This window comes from Ranitomeya imitator, chromosome 10 (genome assembly GCF_032444005.1).
Source record: "Ranitomeya imitator isolate aRanImi1 chromosome 10, aRanImi1.pri, whole genome shotgun sequence".
NCBI lineage: Eukaryota > Metazoa > Chordata > Amphibia > Anura > Dendrobatidae > Ranitomeya > Ranitomeya imitator.
The window spans coordinates 135,299,646-135,319,623 of record NC_091291.1 but is presented as its reverse complement, the minus strand read 5'-3'; the positions used below and the strand labels follow the sequence as shown (position 1 = coordinate 135,319,623).

The following is a 19,978-nucleotide window of genomic DNA, read 5'->3' as shown; positions in this document are numbered from 1 at the left end:
AGCACTTCCTCCATGTCTTCCACCCCTTGGTTAGTTGTAGCCCCCAATGCCGGGTCAGCTTTGCCTTGGTAGCAGTGTACAGCGGCCCGGCGGAAGTTAGCTGTTCCCACCTTTGGCCACTGGGTATGCTGAGTCCGGTTGGGACATTGTCTTTGCAGGTGGCCCAGCTGATGGCAGGTGTGGCATCGCGCCCCAGGGGAACTGTGGTAGGCCAGGTTTCTAGCTGGTCCCCCTACAATCTTCGGTGGTTTGGGGCCCTCCAGGTCCATGGGCGGACCCCTAGTGACCATCTTTGATCCGGACAACTGAGGCCTCCTGGCGTCATGATGTTCATCGGCCAGACGAGCGGCTTCCTCAAGAGTCATTGGCCGCCTGTCCCGAAGCCATTCCTGTGTCTCGGGGTTTAGTCCATTAAAGAATCGTTCTAACAAGAAGAGCTGGAGGACGTCCTCTTTAGTGGTTGCTTGGCTCCCTTGTACCCACTGTAGCAGTGACCGCCGTAATTTACAGGCCCATTCAGCGTGGGTATCGGTTACTCGTTTTATAAGTCCGCGGAACTTTTGGTGGTATGCCTCTGGTGTCAGCGCATACCGGGCCAAGATCACTTCTTTGATCCGCTCATAGTCCATACAGTCCTCATCGGGTACCGTGCGATAGGCGTCCGCTGCCCGGCCTGTCAGCTTGCTGGCCAGAATCTGAACCCGTTCCTCCGGCTTCACTTGATGAAGGGCACACTGTCGCTCAAAGTCCTGCAGAAAGCCATCAATGTCTTACGGTTGAAGGTACCTGGGCGGAGGCTAGAGCTCCCCTTGCTCGCTGACTCTACTCTCTCCGCTCTGCCATCTCCATCTTGGCCAGCTCCACTTTGGTCCGCTCTGCCATCTCCATCTTGGTTAGCTCTATCCTGGTCCGCTCAGCCATCTCTTCCTTCAGATCAGTATGCACATCAGCCACCACCTCTCGTATGATCTCTACTGCAGGGTTTGGGCCATAGAACGCCAGTCTGTTCTTTACCTCCCTCTGGAATTCATTCTCCTCCACGTTCACATTGGGGGGCGCTGCACATTCGTGTTCCATGATGGCTGCTAGCAAATCCACTTTTGTTTTGTTGCTGGCGATTAACCCTTGGGCTTCCACCAGATATTTTAATGTAGTCCCCTTTAACTTCTGGTAGTAGTCTTCCATTCATTCCTTTCCTCCTGTAGACGGGGTATCACATCCCGCTGTCTGCCACCAGTGTAACGGGGTCTACCAAGCTGGGGTACCTCTTTCAGTACCACCCCTTGTTTCAGGAGGTCCAATCTGCTTTTGCTAGATTCTGAATGAAGGACGCTGGCAGAAATTTCTTGATTACATGAGAGCATATAAAAGCTGACTGCTACCCCACGTATTTCCAGTCTAAAAACCACCTTTATTTACAGCACACAGAATATATAACACAGATACACAGGGCAGGCCAATAGGAAAACAGCTGGCCAGACATACATTACAATAGCTGCAGGGGGCCGAAGCCTGCTGATATTTACTGGGGGAATTACAAAGGTGGGGGGAGGTCAGAAAGGAATATCTTGTCCAGGGGTGCAGCCTGTGGACTGATGCATTTCACATGGAAACTGTTATACATACATATACTGCATAACATATTCTTGGTGCTGGGGGGTTCTGTAACAGGCATCGCCGGGGCTGATTTTCGAGATTTTTCAGGCGTGGCGGTGATTTTCGAGATTCGGCATCCCCGGGGCTGATTTTAGAGATTTTTCAGCCTCGGCGGTGATTTTTGAGATTCAGCAGCCCCGGGGCTGATTTTCGAGATTTTTCAGCCACGGCAGTGATTTTCAAGATTTGGCAGCCCCGGGGCTGATTTTTGACATTTTTCAGCCGCGGCGGTGATTTTTGAGATTCGGCAGCCCCGGGGCTGATTTTTGAGATTTTTCAGGAGCGGCAGTGATTTTTGAGATTTTTCAGCCGCAGCGGTGATTTTTGAGATTCGGCAGCCTCGGTGCTGATTTTTGAGATTTTTCAGCCGCGGCGGTGAATTTTGAGATTCGGCAACCGCGGGGCTGATTTGCGAGATTTTTCAGCTGCGGCAGTGATTTTCGAGATTCGGCAGCCCCGGGGCTGATTTTCGAGATTTTTCAGCCGCGGCAGTAATTTTCAAGATTCAGCAGCCACGGGGCTGATTTTCGAGATTTTTCAGCCGCGGCCGTGATTTTTGAGATTTTTCAGGTGCGGCCGTGATTTTTGAGATTTTTCAGGCGCGGATGTGACTTTCGAGCTTCGGCAGCCGCGAGGCTGAGTTTCGAGATTTTTCAGCCTCGGAGGTGATTTTTGAGATTTTTCAGCTGCGGCGTTGATTCAGCAGCCGTGGGTCTGATTTTCGAGATTTATTAGCTGTGACGGTGAGTTTCAAGATTCGGCAGCCGGGGCAGTGATTTTCGAGATTCGGCAGCTGCGGCCGGTGATTTTCGTGATTTTTCAGCCACAAAACGGTAATTTTTCAGCTGCGGTGGTGATTTTCAAACTTCAGCAGCTGCAGGGCTGATTTTCGAGATTCGGCAGCCGTGGTGGTGATTTTTGAGATTCGGCAACTGCGGGGATGATTTTCGAGATTCGACAGCTGCGGGGCTGATTTTCGAGATTCGGCAGCCGTGGGACTGATTTTGGAGATTTTTCAGCCGCGGCGGTGATTTTCGAGATTCAACAGTTGCGTTTTGAAGTCTAGCAACCTCAGAGGTGCGTTTTGAGGTCCGACAGCTGTGGAGGTGCATTTCGAGGTTCGGCAGCAGCAGAGATGCATTTCGAGGTCTGGCAGCCGCGGAGATGCATTTGGAGGTCCGGCAGCCACATTTCGAGGTCCAGCAGCAACAGAGGTGCATTTTGAGGCCTGGCAGCCGCAGAGGTGCGTTTTGAGGTTTGGCAGCTCTGAAGGTGCGTTTCAAGATCTGGTGTCCACGGAGATGCGTATCATGGTCCGGAAGTCGCGGTGGTGTGTATCGAGGTCTGGCAACTGCAGAGGTGCGTTTCGAGGTCTGGCAGCCGCCACAGAGCATTTCGAGGTCTGGCAGCTGCAGAGGTGTGTTTCGAGGCCCAGCAGCCGTGGAGGTGCATTTCGAGTTCCGGCAGCCACTGAGTTGCATTTCTAGGTCTGACAGCCACAGATGTGCGTGTCGAGGTCCGGCAGCCGCGGGATGCGTATCGAGGTCTGGCAGCGGCGGTGTGTTTTGAGGCTCGGCAGCTGCGGCGGAGCATTTCGAGGTCTGGCAGCTGCTGATGTGCGTTTTGAGGTCCGGCAGCCGAGGAGGTGCATTTTGAGATCCATCAGCGGCGGTGCATTTCTAGGTCCAGCAGCTGCGGAGGTGCATTTTGAGATCTGGCAGCCGTAGAGTTGCGTTTCAAGGTTCGGCAGACGCGGCGGTGCATTTTGAGGTCTGCCAGATGCGGAGGTGTGTATCAAGGTCCGGCAGCTGCGGAGGTGCATTTCGAGGTTCAGCAGATGCGGCGGTGCGTTTCGAGGTTCAGCAGACGCGGTGGTGAGTTTCAAGGTCCGGCAGCCGAAGAGGTGCGTTTCGAGGTTCGGCAGCCGAAGAGGTGCGTTTCGAGGTTCGGCAGACGTGGCAGTGAGTTTCAAGGTCCGGCAGCAGCGGCGGTGCGTTTTGAGGTTCGGCAGCTGCGGTGGTGCGTTTCAAGGTCCGGCAGCCGCAGAGGTGCATTTCGAGGTCCATCAGCTGCAGAGGTTCGTTTCGAGGTCCGGCAAATGCGGAGATGCGTATTGAGATCCGGCATCCATGGAGGTGTGTTTTGAGGTTCGTCAGCCGCTGAGGGGCGTTTTGGAGGTTCGTCAGCCGCGTAAATGCGTTTCAAGGTTCGGCAGCCGCAGAGGTGCATTTTGAGGTCCGGCAGCCGCAGAGGTGCATTTTGAGGTCCAGCACCCGCGGAGATGCAATTCGAGGTCCGGCAGCCGAGGATGTGCGTTTCGAGATCCTGCATCTGCGGCGGTGCATTTTGAGGTCTGCCAGATTCGGAGGTGTGTATCAAGGTCCGGCAGCCGCGGAGGTGCGTTTCGAGGTTCAGCAGATGCGGCGGTGCATTTCGAGGTCCGGCAGCCACAGAGGCGCATTTTGAGGTCCAGCACCCGCGGAGGTGCAATTCGAGGTCCGGCAGCCAAGGATGTGCGTTTCGAGATCCTGCATCTGCAGCGGTACGTTTTGAGGTCTGGCAGACGCGGAGGTGTGTATCAAGGTCCGGCAGCCGAAGAGGTGCGTTTCGAGGTTCGGCAGATGTGGCGGTGCGTTTCGAGGTTCGGCAGACGTGGCGGTGAGTTTCAAGGTCCGGCAGCAGCGGCGGTGTGTTTTGAGGTTCGGCAGATCCGGTGGTGCGTTTTGAGGTCCAGCAGCCGCAGAGGTGTGTTTCGAGGTCCAGCGTTTTGAGGTTCAGCAGACGTGGCGGTGAGTTTCAAGGTCCGGCATCCGCGGCGACGTTTTCTGAGGTCCGGCAGCCGCGGAGGTGCGTTTTGAGGTCCAGCACCCGCGGAGGTGCAATTCGAGGTCCGGCAGCCGAGGATGTGCGTTTCAAGATCCTGCATCTGCAGCGGTACGTTTTGAGGTCTGGCAGACGCGGAGGTGTGTATCAAGGTCCGGCAGCCGAAGAGGTGCATTTCGAGGTTCGGCAGATGTGGCGGTGCGTTTCAAGGTTCGGCAGACGTGGCGGTGAGTTTCAAGGTCCGGCAGCAGCGGCGGTGTGTTTTGAGGTTCGGCAGCCGCGGTGGTGCGTTTTGAGGTCCAGCAGCCGCAGAGGTGCGTTTCGAGGTCCAGCGTTTCGAGGTTCGGCTGACGTGACGGTGAGTTTCAAGGTCCGGCATCCGCGGCGACGTTTTCTGAGGTCCGGCAGCCGCGGAGGTGCGTTTCGAGGTCCGGCAGCAACGGAGGTGCGTTTCGATGTCCGGCAGCCTCGGAGTTTCATTTCGAGGTCCGGCAGCGGCAGAGGTGTATTTCGAGGTCCGGCAGCCGCAGAGGTGCTTTTCGAGTTCCGGCAGCCGCGGCGATGTGTTTTGAGATCCAGCAGCTGCGGAGGCACGTTTCGAGGTCCAGCAGTCGCAGAGGTGCAATTCGAGATCTGGCAGCTGAGGAGGTGCGTTTCGAGATCCGGCATCTGCGGAGGTGCGTATCGAAGTCCGGCAGCCGCAGAGGTGCGTATCGAGGTCCGGCAGCCGTAGAAGCACGTTTCAAGGTCCGGCAGCCGCGGCAGTGTGTTTCGAGTAGTAGTTTTGTGAGTAGTAGTAGTATTAGGCCGGGGTCACACTAGAGAGGAATGCGGACAGATGAGAGGTGCAAAAAAATGCATTGCACACTGTCCAATGTTTCTCTATGGGGCAGCTCCTATCTGCAGTATATTTCTCGGCCGTATTTTTTATGGGCTGAGAAAATCGCAGCATGCTGTGTTTGTCAGCGGATTGCGCAAAAAATCCACCAGTAAAAGTCTATGGGGCGAGAAAAATATGGATAACACACGGACCATGCGTGTGACTTGTGAGAAACACGCACCGCTGTTCTATAGAAAAGCCGGTAATTCAGTGCGTTGTACAGTAAAATCACACTGACAGAATAGAATAGCTAAAATAAATGTCTGGGAAAATACAAGTAGTCATATATACTGAAATAATACAGTGAAGCATACAGAGAAGGCATATGAGAAGGATCCCATTGCGCTATGGATAATCAGGCTTGGGAATAGTGAAACCAAATACTATGAAGTGAAGTGATATGGTATAGTGAACCTGAAGTGATATGGTATAGTGAACCGACCTGCGCCTGGATGTGGAAGGAACGTGTGTTTCACACACTTGCTTCTTCGGGCGGTAGTATTAGTCGTAGTTACGTGTGTATTAGTAGCAGTAGTATTAGTAGTCATTACATGGGTAGTAGCAGTATTAGTTGTATTAGTAGATGTAGTATTAGTGGTAGTTACGTGGGTAGTACTAGTATTAGTTGCTGTAGTATTGGTGGTAGTTACATGGGTAGTAGTAGTAGTATTACTTGTATTAGCAGCAGTAGTATTAGTAGTAGTTACATGGGTAGTAGTAATATTAGTAGATGTAGTATAAGGCCGGCGTCACACTAGGCATATGAAAATACGGTCCGTTTTTTGTGGCCGTAATGCGCAGAAATGTTCCCAAAATAGTGATCCGTATGTAATCCGTAGGCAGGGTGTGGCAGCGTATTTTGCGCATGTCATCCTCCGTATGTAATCCGTATTGCATCCGTACAGCGAGATTTTCTCGACGGCTTGCAAAACATATACAGTTAGGGCCAGAAATATTTTGACAGTGACACAATTTTCGCGAGTTGGGCTCTGCATGCCACCACATTGGATTTGAAATGAAACCTCTACAACAGAATTCAAGTGCAGATTGTAACGTTTAATTTGAAGGGTTGAACAAAAATATCTGATAGAAAATGTAGGAATTGTACACATTTCTTTACAAACACTCCACATTTTAGGAGGTCAAAAGTAATTGGACAAATAAACATAACCCAAACAAAATATTTTTATTTTCAATATTTTGTTGCAAATCCTTTGGAGGCAATCACTGCCTTAAGTCTGGAACCCATGGACATCACCAAACGCTGGGTTTCCTCCTTCTTAATGCTTTGCCAGGCCTTTACAGCCGCAGCCTTCAGGTCTTGCTTGTTTGTGGGTCTTTCCGTCTTAAGTCTGGATTTGAGCAAGTGAAATGCATGCTCAATTGGGTTTAGATCTGGAGATTGACTTGGCCATTGCAGAATGTCCCACTTTTTGGCACTCATGAACTCCTGGGTAGCTTTGGCTGTATGCTTGGGGTCATTGTCCATCTGTACTATGAAGCACCATCCAATCAACTTTGCAGCATTTGGCTGAATCTGGGCTGAAAGTATATCCCGGTACACTTCAGAATTCATCCGGCTACTCTTGTCTGCTCTTATGTCATCAATAAACACAAGTGACCCAGTGCCATTGAAAGCCATGCATGCCCATGCCATCACGTTGCCTCCACCATGTTTTACAGAGGATGTGGTGTGCCTTGGACCATGTGCCGTTTCCTTTCTTCTCCAAACTTTTTTCTTCCCATCATTCTGGTACAGGTTGATCTTTGTCTCATCTGTCCATAGAATACTTTTCCAGAACTGAGCTGGCTTCTTGAGGTGTTTTTCTGCAAATTTAACTCTGGCCTGTCTATTTTTGGTATTGATGAATGGTTTGCATCTAGATGTGAACCCTTTGTATTTACTGTCATGGAGTCTTCTCTTTACTGTTGACTTAGAGACAGATACACCTACTTCACTGAGAGTGTTCTGGACTTCAGTTGATGTTGTGAACGGGTTCTTCTTCACCAAATTAAGTATGCGGCGATCATCCACCACTGTTGTCATCCGTGGACGCCCAGGCCTTTTTGAGTTCCCAAGCTCACCAGTCAATTCCTTTTTTCTCAGAATGTACCCAACTGTTGATTTTGCTACTCCAAGCATGTCTGCTATCTCTCTGATGGATTTTTTCTTTTTTTTCAGCCTCAGGATGTTCTGCTTCACCTCAATTGAGAGTTCCTTTGACCGCATGTTGTCTGCTCACAGCAACAGCTTCCAAATGCAAAACCACACACCTGGAATCCACCCCTGACCTTTTAACTACTTCATTGATTACAGGTTAACGAGGGAGACGCCTTCAGAGTTAATTGCAGCCCTTAGAGTCCATTGTCCAATTACTTTTGGTCCCTTGAAAAAGAGGACGCTATGCATTACAGAGCTATGATTCCTAAACCCTTTCTCCGATTTGGATGTGGAAACTATCATATTGCAGCTGGGAGTGTGCACTTTCAGCCCATATTATATATATAATTGTATTTCTGAACATGTTTTTGTAAACAGCTAAAATAACAAAACTTGTGTCACTGTCCAAATATTTCTGGCCCTAACTGTATACAGTCATTTTATATATATATATATATATATATATATATATGTCAGTGAGACATATATATATGTATATTTCATACAGAGCTAGATAGCAGAAAAGCAGGTAATTCAATTGCCGGCTTTTGCTGTCTCCTTCCCAAACCCGACATGATATGAGACATGGTTTACATACAGTAAAACATTTCATATCCCTTATTTTTTTACATATTCCTCATTTGTAATGTTACAAGTGTATGTGTGTAAAATTTGGGTGATCTAGCTATTAAAATAAAGGGTTAAATCACGGAAAAAATTGGCGTGGGCTCCCGCGCAATTTTCTCTGCGAGAGTGGGAATTTTATTTCAATAAAATTCTTTTTTCATAATGTGTGTGTTTTATTAACCATTTCCTACTATTGGATTAATAATGGATAGGTGTCTTATTGACGCCTCTCCATTATTAACCTGGCTTAATGTCACCTTACAATAGCAAGGTGACATTAACCCTTTATTACCCCATATCCCACCGCTACAGGGGAGTGGGAAGAGAGAGGCTAAGTGCCAGAATAGGCGCATCTTCCAGATGTTCCTTTTCTGGGGTGGCTGGGGGCAGATGTTTTTAGCCAGGGTGGGGGGCCAATAACCATGGACCCCCTCCAGGCTATTAATATCTGCCCTCAGTCACTCGCTTTCCCACTCTGGCGGAGAAAATTGCACGGGAGCCCACGCCAATTTTTTCCGTGATTTAACCCTTTACGGTATTTTAATAGCTAGAGCCCCCAAATTGTACACACAGACACTTGGAACATTATTAGTGAGGAATATGTAAAAAAAATAAGGGATATGAAATGGTTTACTGTATGTAAACCATGTTTCATATCCTGTCGGGTTTAGGAAGGAGATAGGAAAAGCCGGTAATTGAATCACCGGCTTTTAAGCTATCTAGCGCTCTATTAAATATAAATACATATATATATATATGTGTCACACTGGTCCGTGTGTAATCTGTATTTTTCTCGTCCCCATTGACTTTCATTGGTGGATTAGTTGCGCAATACGCTGACAAACGCAGCATGCTGCGATTTTCTACGGCCGTAACTGTCATGATCCCAATGGCAGGGGATCACAAAAGGACAAGCACAAAAACAAAACGAGCTCTAGGGTGATGGAACCTGAGCTGACCGCGATCCTGAACCTAAACACACAACTAGCAGTAGCTGGGGAACGTGCCTACGATGATTCCTAGACGTCTCGCGCCAGCCGAAGGACTACCTTCCCCTATTAGAAGAAACACAGACCTCTCTTGCCTCCAGAGAAACACCCCACAGAAATAGCAGCCCCCCACATGTAATGACGGTGAAATGAGAGGAAAGCACATACGTAGTTATGAAAACAGATTCAGCAAAATGAGGCCCGCTAAAGCTAGATAGCAGAGGATACAAAAGTGAACTGCGCGGTCAGCGAAAAACCCTTCAAAAAACCATCCTGAAATTACTTGAACTCATGTGCCAACTCATGGAACATGAGGAGTAATTTCAGCCCACTAGAGCAACCAGCAGCAAGGAATCACATATCTGCAAGCTGGACTAAAACAAAAATTAAGCAAAACGTGGAACAGGAAAATCAAAACTTAGCTTGTCCTGAAGATTACAGAAGCGGGTAGCAGAGGTAACCAGAAACACTGATTACATTGATAGCCGGCGAGGAAATGACAAGAAAGCCAGGTTAAATAGGAAACTCCCATATCCTGATGGAACAGGTGGACACTAGAGACCGCAGAGAACACAAGTCACCCAGTACCATCAGTAACCACCAGAGGGAGCCCAAAAACAGAATTCACAACACGTAACATACCGTATAACACGGATGCGTAAAATACGGCAGATAGGAGCTACCCCATAGAAAATCATTGGTCCGTGTGCAATGCGTATTTTCTGCGCCTCACATACGTCTGTAAAACTCGCTAGTGTGACGCCGGCCTTAGTGGTAGTTACGTGGGTAGTAGTAGTATTAGTTGCTGTAGTATTGGTGGTAGTTACATGGGTAGTAGTAGTAGTATTACTTGTATTAGCAGCAGTAGTATTATTAGTAGTTTACGTGGGTAGTAGTAGTATTAGGCTGCCGTCACACTAGCAGTATTTGGTCAGTATTTTACATCAGTATTTATAAGCCAAAACCAGGAGTGGAACAATTAGAGGAAAAGTATAATAGAAACATATGCACCACTTCTGGATTTATCATCCACTCCTGGTTTTGGCTTACAAATACTGATGTAAAATACTGACCAAATACTGATAGTGTGACGGCAGCCTTAGTTGTAGTTACATGGGTAGTAGTAGCAGGCTTGGACTGGCCCACAGGGGAACAGGGGAATCCCCGGTGGGCCCCAGTGGAGATCTAGACCCCCAACCCCACTGTATGGGCAGTATTGTCATAATTTGCTTGATTCTCTCTGTACAGAAAAAAAGCAGAATCCCATAATTCATTAACCAAACTACCCAGTGTATTATTATACAGAGATAAAGGTAAATTTGTGAACCAGGATTAAGCAATATTTGTATGCAGGTGAAAAGTGGACCCCAATGTCAATGTTACTGGTGGGCCCTTGACACACCAGTCCGACTCTGAGTAGTAGTATTACTATTAGTAGTATTGGTGGGTAGCTACGCGGGTAGTAGTAGTATTAGTTGTATTAGATGCTGTTGTATTGGTGGTAGTTACGTGGATAGTAGTAGTAGTAGAATTACTTGTATTAGTAGCAGTAGCATTAGTAGTAGTTTTGTGGGTAGTAGTAGTATTAGTTTCAGTAGTAGTAGCTGCGTGGGTAGTAGTAGTAGTATTAGTAGTATTAGTGAAATTAATGCAGGATCAGTAATTGAAGGTAAAACTGTTGACGACTTGTAGTCACACAGATAATTGCCCCCACACCCTCCATTAAAGGAGAATCCATGACTGACACAGCGAGCTGTAATAATGTTCCTCAGCCGTACGAGATACGGACAACTGTACATATAATTATTCTACTTCTATACACAGGTATTTTCTTCTTATATTACACATCTCAGCCGCTGCCGCCATCCCTGAGATGTAGCTTCTTATGCACTATGGTTAAGTGACACAAACATCCATCATCCTTTTATTTCTCTTTTTTTTTTTTTTGCATGAAATGATGTTCTTCACTAGCTAAAGTGTGCTATGATGTTCTGCAGCAGCTAAGACACAGCACAGGGCACTGGAAGATGTGAAGATTACACCAATGACCAGACCGAAGAAGATGACCCAACAGAGAGGCTCTGCACGGCCAGGTGACAGATCGGAGAATATATAGACTGGGTTTTTTTTGTTTTGTTTAAAGTATGGCTATTATTCTCGAGGTTTTGGATCTGCAGAAATCTCAGAACATAATACTTTATACTTCACGCCAAATTTCAGATGGTTCACTCATCACAAGTGTAAAGAAGATATACTGTGTGTGTATATATATATATATATATATATATATTCATACACACAACAAATACAGCAAACAAATGCATTTATTTATAAATATTGTATCTTATGTGCTTTCTATACTTATAGGCGTGTTATACAGTTGGATCTTTGCAAAGGTAAATTTGCGCTGGAGCTGCCCCAGTGATTAACGTGATAATTGTGGGATGGGATCATGATTACTGAGTAATATCGACCAGTCATATATATGGTTGGGATGACTGACATGTTTACCATGTAGGAGAAAACCGGCTTAAAATTGTGGCTTAAATACTAAATTAGAAACTCTTTAACAACCTCTTATTGTAGAATCAATCCCTACTCCACCTTGTTTATGGGCGACTTCCCTCCGGAGACTTATAAAAGGACCAGTTCTTTCGAGGATCTGCTTTGTGTGTTGGATTTATGAAGAGAGGTCACCACGATGAACATCGTCACTGCGGCTCTGATATCGGTGTCTGCGCTCTGGAGCGTCCTGGAAGGTAAGTGTGAATGTAGACGGGACACTCCGATCTTGGGTCAAGCTTGGATGTATTTGGTAATTTTAGATGATAAAATATGCAGAATGAATGGGCATCACATTACACATTACATCTCTATGTACAATGCACTATTCACAGATCAGAACATGGCCATTTTCCTTTTTGCGAAACGGCCGTAGTCTGCACAGTCACCTGTGCTCCCCCGCGTCCAGTTACTTGGTACCTGGACCCATTGAAGTGTAGTGTGTATGTGAAATGGCCATAGTCTGCACAGTCACCCACGATCCTCCGCGTCCACTTACTTGGTACCTGCACCCATTAAAGTGTAGTAGGTATGCGAAACGGCCATAGTCTGCACAGTCACCTGTGTGCTCCCCCGCATCCAGTTACTTGGTACCTGGACCCATTGAAGTGTAGTGTGTATGTGAAATGGCCGTAGTCTGCACAGTCACCCGCGATCCTCCGCGTCCACTTACTTGGTACCTGGACCCATTAAAGTGTAGTATGTATGCGAAACGGCCGTAGTCTGCAGTCACCTGTGCTCCCCCATGTCCAGTTACTTGGTACCTGGACCCATTGAAGTGTAGTGTGTATGTGAAATGGCTGTAGTCTGCACAGTCACCTACGCTCCCCCGCGTCCACTTACTTGGTACCTGGACCCATTAAAGTGTAGTATGTATGCGAAACGGCCATAGTCTGCACAGTCACCTGTGCTCCCCCACGTTCAGTTACTTGGTACCTGGACCTATTGAAGTGTAGTGTGTATGTGAAATGGCCGTAGTCTGCACAGTCACCCGCGATCCTCCGCGTCCACTTACTTGGTACCTGGACCCATTAAAGTGTAGTATGTATGCGAAACGGCCGTAGTCTGCACAGTCACCTGTGCTCCCCCGCATCCAGTTACTTGGTACCTGGACCCATTGAAGTGTAGTGTGTATGTGAAATTGCCGTAGTCTGCACAGTCACCCACGATCCTCCGCGTCCACTTACTTGGTACCTGGACCCATTAAAGTGTAGTATGTATGCGAAACGGCCGTAGTCTGCACAGTCACCTGTGCTCCCCCACGTCCAGTTACTTGGTACCTGGACCCATTGAAGTGTAGTGTGTATGTGAAATGGCCGTAGTCTGCACAGTCACCCGCGATCCTCCGCGTCCACTTACTTGGTACCTGGACCCATTAAAGTGTAGTATGTATGCGAAACGGCCGTAGTCTGCACAGTCACCTGTGCTCCCCCGCATCCAGTTACTTGGTACCTGGATCCATTGAAGTGTAGTGTGTATGTGAAATTGCCGTAGTCTGCACAGTCACCCACGATCCTCCGCGTCCACTTACTTGGTACCTGGACCCATTAAAGTGTAGTATGTATGCGAAACGGCCGTAGTCTGCACAGTCACCTGTGCTCCCCCGCGTCCAGTTACTTGGTACCTGGACCCATTGAAGTGTAGTGTGTATGTGAAATGGCCATAGTCTGCACAGTCACCCTCGATCCTCCGCGTCCACTTACTTGGTACCTGGACCCATTAAAGTGTTACGTGTATGCGAAACAGCCGTAGTCCACACTGTCACCTGCACTCCCCCGCGTCCAGTTACCTGATACCTGGATCCGTTCAAGCATAGTGTGTACGTGAAAAAGCCGTAGTCCACATGGTCACACGCACACCCCGCGTCCAGTTGCTAGGTACCTAGACCCATTAAAGTATAGTGTGTACACGAAACAGCTGTGCCCAGTTTTAGGGGTAAAAAAGGGTTGTTTTATGAATAACTGGTTTTGTTTTAAATCTGGGCCTTAAAAATCTGCCTCTGACTAATATTTCTACCTTCTTTTATTGTAGTGCATTCTCTGCAGTGTTACTCCTGTACCGACATGAAAAACAACACTGAGTGCAACCAGCTCCCGACGGTCACCTGCAACTCCACCAGCTTTTGCTTCACACAAGTCGAGAAAATACTTGGTAAGTGCAAATTCTTCACATAGTCTGCCTCATTATCTTATTAATTAGGGTGTCTACTGTTTTACTGCCAGAGGTGACGCTTGAATCTTCCTCACCATCAGAACTGACAGAACAGCACAGCGCTGTGTGGTGGCCGTTCTTAGGTACTGCAGCTTCAGCTCCTATTGAAGTAAAAGTGATCAGAGCTGCAGTACCTGAGAACGGCCACTACAAGAGAATGCCAAGAGTGTGCAAAGCAGTCATCAAAGCAAAAGGTGGCTACTTTGAAGAACCTAGAATATAAGACATAGTTTCAGTTGTTTCACACTTTTTTGTTAAGTATATAATTCCACATGTGTTAATTCATAGTTGTGATGCCTTCAGTGTGAATGTACAATTTTCATAGTCATGAAAATACAGAAAAATCTTTAGATGAGGTGTGTCCAAACTTTTGGTCTGTACTGTAGTGTACGGCGCTGTGCTGTTCTGGTTCCTCATACTGTGTGTTGGCGGTGTGACGTGACTGATCACTGAGAGTTCCAAGTGTCGGAGCCCTACCGAGTCAATCCGAAGGCTACGTCATTAATTTTATAGTCTTGGACAACTTAATAATAATCTTTATATAGCGTTAACATATTCCGCAGCACTTTACAGTTTGCACACATTATCATCGCTGTCCCAGATGGGGCTCACAATCTAAATTCCATATTAGTATGTCTTTAGAATGTGGGAGGAACCCGGAGGAAACCCACGCAAACACAGGAAGACCATACAAACTCCTTGCAGATGTTGTCCTTGATGGGTTGAACCACTGAGCCACCATGCTGCCCCCAACTTTCATACACATGAACATAAGCTTAATTGTTCCAACCATCTTTCTAATGTGTACTGAGGTCCTTTACCCCAAACAGCAGATGACAAAAAGATCAAAGATGCTGGTCTTCCATATGCCCAACTTTTTGCTCCAGCGAGAGATAACATGGTGCCCTATGTTTGTCAGTGATTAATGACCGACCCTGTCTTTGTTAAACACATTCATGAGATTCAGAAAGAATAGCAGTTGGTAAAATAGGCATTTGGCCATCAATTGCGTCAAGTGTGATGGCAGCTTCATGTCTTGTTGGATACACGTCTCCTTCTGAAGAGTGCCATGTTGGTGTAAGAAGACTCACAGGCCATGCAATTCTCCTCTTGGAATTCCAGCGGGGCGCTGCATGGCCTATAAGTCTCACTACACTTACACGGAACTTTCCCCAATTAAAAGCATTAATCCTTAGAACATGCCAGAGGCTTCTCACCCAGCCAAAATAGCTTTGGTATGATGAGGAGTAAACACCCCAAAACATGTATCTGCAAATCTAGTTTCTGGTTTGGCTTTTATACTAAGTCATATGGCAAGGCTCATTATAGGGTCGATATTGACTTTAGGTGTTACTACATCCAACAATTGGAATTAGGCTGCCGTCACACAGTCAGTATTTGGTCAGTATTTTACATCAGTATTTGTAGCCAAAACCAGCAGTGGGTGATAAATGCAGAAGTGGTGCATATGTTTCTATTATACTTTTCCTCTAATTGTTCCACTCCTGGTTTTGGCTACAAATACTGATGTAAAATACTGACCAAATACTGCTAGTGTGACGGCAGCCTCAGAGTTAAAATCTTCTTCCTCTCTGAAGAATTCATTTGCATATTTAAATTTCCAAAGAAGCATTCCATGACCTTAGCCTATGTGTCTCCTTACATTAGGTTGCTATTTTCCACAAGAAGAAATGTTTCCACTTAAATGGAACCTGTCACAAGAAAAAAAAAAAAAAACGCTATTAACCTGCAGATGTGGGGTTATTCTGCAGGTTAATAGGGGTCCCGCACTTAGCTGAACACTGCAGGGAGAAAATGAACTTTATCCCCCCCAGCAACATTCCAGCTGTCAGTCACAGCCAGGAAGCAGTTACAGCTGCCGATCTCTATACTGTAGCGTTTCACCCACTACGTGTCTTGGGGGACACTCGCTTGGCAGCAGAATAATCATAGACAGGCATGGTTTTTTCAGATAAACAGTCCATGTGGTTTATTATGCTCTCAGCATAAACCACTGTAGGCCATGCTACATATCACAGACCTCACATAGTCCTTTAGTTCATCATATATGGCTTTACAAATCCTTCAGTGGTCACCGGGTGACTGCACAGTTCAGCAACTGTCCTATGTTAGTGCACACAGTTCTTTTCCCCATACCAGGGGGTACCTCTTAGGAGCTCCTGCTCCACAGGTTGACTCGTCAGTCCAAGGTCCACAATCAGGACCGTCCAGGTCGATGGTCTCACAGTGCTTCCAGGACGACTCCACTCCCAGGAGCCTCCAACACTGACCGTCCAGGTCGACGGTCTCACAGTGCTTCCAGGACGACTCCACTCCCAGGAGCCTCCAACACTGACCGTCCAGGTCGACGGTCTCACAGTGCTTCCAGGACGACTCCACTCCCAGGAGCCTCCAACACTGACCGTCCAGGTCGACGGTCTCACAGTGCTTCCAGGACGACTCCACTCCCAGGAGCCTCCAACACTGACCGTCCAGGTCGACGGTCTCACAGTGCTTCCAGGATGACTCCACTGCCAGGAGCCTCCAACAATGACCGTCCAGGACCTACAGCACACAAGCTACTCAGTGGCAAAGCCCAACCATGTGCTATTCAGGAATTCTCAGGATTTCCAACACAGGCTTCCAGGGCCTTGCACTTGGACCATTCACATCCAAACACAGGAACCATGTGACCCACACCCTGGTCACATTACATACCCATAATCACTCCCTTGGGTGGGAGTGTGGGTGTGTGGCTAGTTTGTCCCGCCTATCTCACATAACTAGCCCTGCCAATCTCCCATTAGAACTTACACATTTACATGTGGGACTACAGGTCCCAGACCACAACATAACTTTAGACTGACAGTGCAGAGTGTCCTCCTCTGCGACACACATACCGGCCATCTACAATTCTGCCGGACTTTGTCTCATCACAACTATGCCTCCAAGTGCAATTTGAAGTGCACACGCAGCGCCCCCTGGCAGTGCCGCCCCCATGACTTAAACAAGAACGTTGCAGGGGGAATAAAGTTAATTTTCTCCCCGAAGCATTTGACTATGTGCCGGGAAGTTTAGTCATGATATTAACCTGCAGATTAACCCCATATCTGCAGGTTAATAACATATTTTCTGGTGACAGGTTCCCTTTAAACCTCCTGTCAGAGCCTTCTCAGCCAGCTAAATCAAACCTCCTGATTTACACTGATGAGGGGCAAACACCCCAAAACACGTATCTGCCAATGGACCATGGACTTGTTAAAGGGTCGATATTGACTTTTAGAATTGCTACCCCCAGTATGTGGTACTAGAGTTTCTGTACTCTTCCTCGCTGTTGCATAGGTCTTAATGGCATGTTTTGGGCATCTTGTGTTGTCCACGAGCAACAACCTTTAATTGAAGTCAGAGGAAAGCTGAGGTTGATTTCCACTACCATTTACACTAATTAATTGGGTAAATTATGTTAATTTCTTGTGTACATTATTATGTCAATCAATGGTTTGGTGTTCCCTTCCACTAAACCTCGCCCACGTTTTAGAAAAGTGGCACGAACAAAGTAAAATTGAAGAAAGTTTGAGCAGAGGAGGTGTACTCCAAATGTAGCTTTTTTATTTATTTTTTTCACTAGAAAACTGACCCAAAGTATATTAAAAAAATGTTGATATTGAAGTAAATCCAATGATGGTGCTCGTTTTAATTGTGTCTTTTCTTTTTATTCAGTAAATAATCAGAAGATAACGAAGAGATGCGCACAAAGCTCCGAATGCAACTCGGGAAACTACAACGTGTGGCTGGCGTCCAAGCACACGTCCTGTTGTACCGGAAACCTGTGCAATGAATTCGCCAATGGCAAGACCAATGTAACATGTAACACGTTCCTGGTGATGGCAGCAGTCCTGGCTCTTATCTTCAAGAACATTTAGCCTGAAAAAAAATCAGTGATAATAGACTTTTCTAGAAATAATGCAAAAGAGGGTATAAAGGTGGCACCAATTCATAAAATGGTCACTGTATGTTCAGACAACCTGACCCCATTTGATAATGTGATGAATAGACAATCTGAAAATCATTCAATTTATAAATTATGCTGTCTTACTCCCAAAAAAAATCCCTCCAAAGTCCGGGCCGCTGGGTGTTTCCCTTCTCTATCACTTCCTGTCTGCTGCCTGCTGCCAAGTGCAATCCATGTCTAGCAGCAGAGATGCGGAGATGGATTACAGGATATGTGGGATTATCTTTGTCTCTTAAAAAATGCGGGCAAGTCTTATATCTCTGCATCAGGGCCAGACTGGCCATCTGGCAATTCTGGCAAATGCCAGAAGGGCCTGTCTGGTCATGGGTTGCCTTGTCTGCTACGTTGTTACCAGAATCAGTGTTCTCAAGACACACATACTGTTAAGAGTTATGATGGAGCACAAAGTCACTGACTCCATAACTTACCCCAGCTGGTATCATTAGAAATATTGGCTGATCCTGTCCATGTGGCCGAGCCACACTATATCTGATAAAACCATTAGGAATGTAGCTCATTCTAGTTTTAATCCAGCTCTAAATGACAAATAATAATAATAAAAATAGTATGGAATCTAATACTTAATATTTACTAAGAAAACACAAAAGTATCTTAACTGTAAAATCTAGTAATAAAATGATACAATGTTTCCTATTTTTTAATTTAGTGACTCTTTTCTTGTCTCAATGCCTAAAAGTCTCCGGACGGCACCACAATAAATGCATCAACAAAGATTTTTTCCATTTCACTTTGACCAGTAACCTGCATTCTTTAGGGATTTTTTTTTTAGTATTTTTACCCACAGAAGAGAACATTGGTGGGATCACATGAGCAAGAGTGAATACAAGAAGAAGGAAAAGTATAAGGGCTCGCTCACTCTGGAGTATAAATCGGACAAGTGCAATGCGAGAAAACATCACATTGCACTCTGACCAATGTTAGTGAGTCAGTGCTCACCGGCTAGTTTTTTCTGAGCTTGGATCGAATCGAGAAAAAAAATGCAGCATGCCGAGAGTGGATGCGAGAATTGTATTGCATTTACCAATGCAAGTTAAAGGGACTCTGTCACCTGAATTTGGCAGGCTATGCAAATGCCCTGTGTCCGGTCCGATGGGCGGTGTTTCCTCTTCTTTCATTCACCCCTTACTTTCCCGCTGTCCGCAATATTTTCTCGAAGTTGAGTAGGTTTTCTCCGTAGTTCACACATGCGCAATGCAATCTTGCCTTGCGCACGCGCAGTATGCTTTGCCCAACTGCCGCACTTTGTCCCGGAACACAGCAAAATACTTCCGGGACATAGTTGAAGATTGCTGTTCACAACCATCTAACGTGAAGGAGATGGAGCAGTTTTGCCCTAAGGAATGGGCGAAAATCCCAATGGCAAAAAGTGGAAAGCTTTTAGAGACTTATCCAAAGCCTCTTGCAGATGTAATTGCCACAAAAGGAAGCTCTACAAAGTACTGACTTTAGGGAGGTGAATAGTCATGCACTATTTTGTCCCAGTTGTTGTTTGCTTCACAATAAAAATAAAACCAAACGTTCACAGTTGTAGGCATGTTCGTTACAATAACTGTTGAAAACCTTAAAAAAACAATGAAATTCAATCAATCTATCTATCTGCTATCTATTTATTAGATACTAGATGGTGGCCCGATTCTAACACATCGGGTATTCTAGAATATGCATGTCCATGTAGTATATTGCCCAGCCACGTAGTATATTGCCCAACCACGTAGTATATTGCCCAACCACGTAGTATATTGCCCAGTCACGTAGTATATTGCCCAGTGACGTAGTATATTGCCCAGCCACGTAGTATATTGCCCAGCCACGTAGTATATTGCCCAGCCACATAGTATATTGCCCAGCCACGTAGTATATTGCCCAGTGACGTAGTATATTGCCCAGTCACGTAGTATATTGCCCAGTCACGTAGTATATTGCCCAGTCACGTAGTATATTGCCCAGTCACGTAGTATATTGCCCAGTCACGCAGTATATTGCCCAGCCATGTAGTATATTGCCCAACCACGTAGTATATTGCCCAGTCACGTAGT

At 46.6% G+C, this 19,978-nt stretch overlaps 1 protein-coding gene and 1 long non-coding RNA gene across 2 annotated transcripts in view; both read left to right on the top strand.

Annotated features, from left to right (window-relative positions):
- LOC138652041 (uncharacterized) overlaps positions 1 to 19,978 on the top strand; it is a 566,979-nt gene that overhangs the window by 422,876 nt on the left and 124,125 nt on the right. The gene's annotated exons all lie outside the window — the stretch shown is intronic.
- LOC138650847 (prostate stem cell antigen-like) lies at positions 11,101 to 19,183 on the top strand. The gene is made up of 4 exons (XM_069740691.1): positions 11,101 to 11,229; positions 11,723 to 11,895; positions 13,730 to 13,849; positions 17,630 to 19,183. Exons 2-4 carry the CDS (start codon positions 11,838 to 11,840, stop codon positions 17,830 to 17,832), a joined length of 381 nt encoding a protein of 126 aa, XP_069596792.1. The 5' UTR covers positions 11,101 to 11,229; positions 11,723 to 11,837; the 3' UTR covers positions 17,833 to 19,183.

Excerpts from the sequence above, each read along its gene's own strand:
- LOC138650847 (XM_069740691.1), top strand. The coding sequence starts at position 11,838 with ATGAACATCGTCACTGCGGCTCTGATATCGGTGTCTGCGCTCTGGAGC. Across the intron at positions 11,896-13,729 it reads GCTCTGGAGCGTCCTGGAAG|TGCATTCTCTGCAGTGTTAC; the intron begins GTAAGTGTGAAT and ends CTTTTATTGTAG. Across the intron at positions 13,850-17,629 it reads ACAAGTCGAGAAAATACTTG|TAAATAATCAGAAGATAACG; the intron begins GTAAGTGCAAAT and ends CTTTTTATTCAG.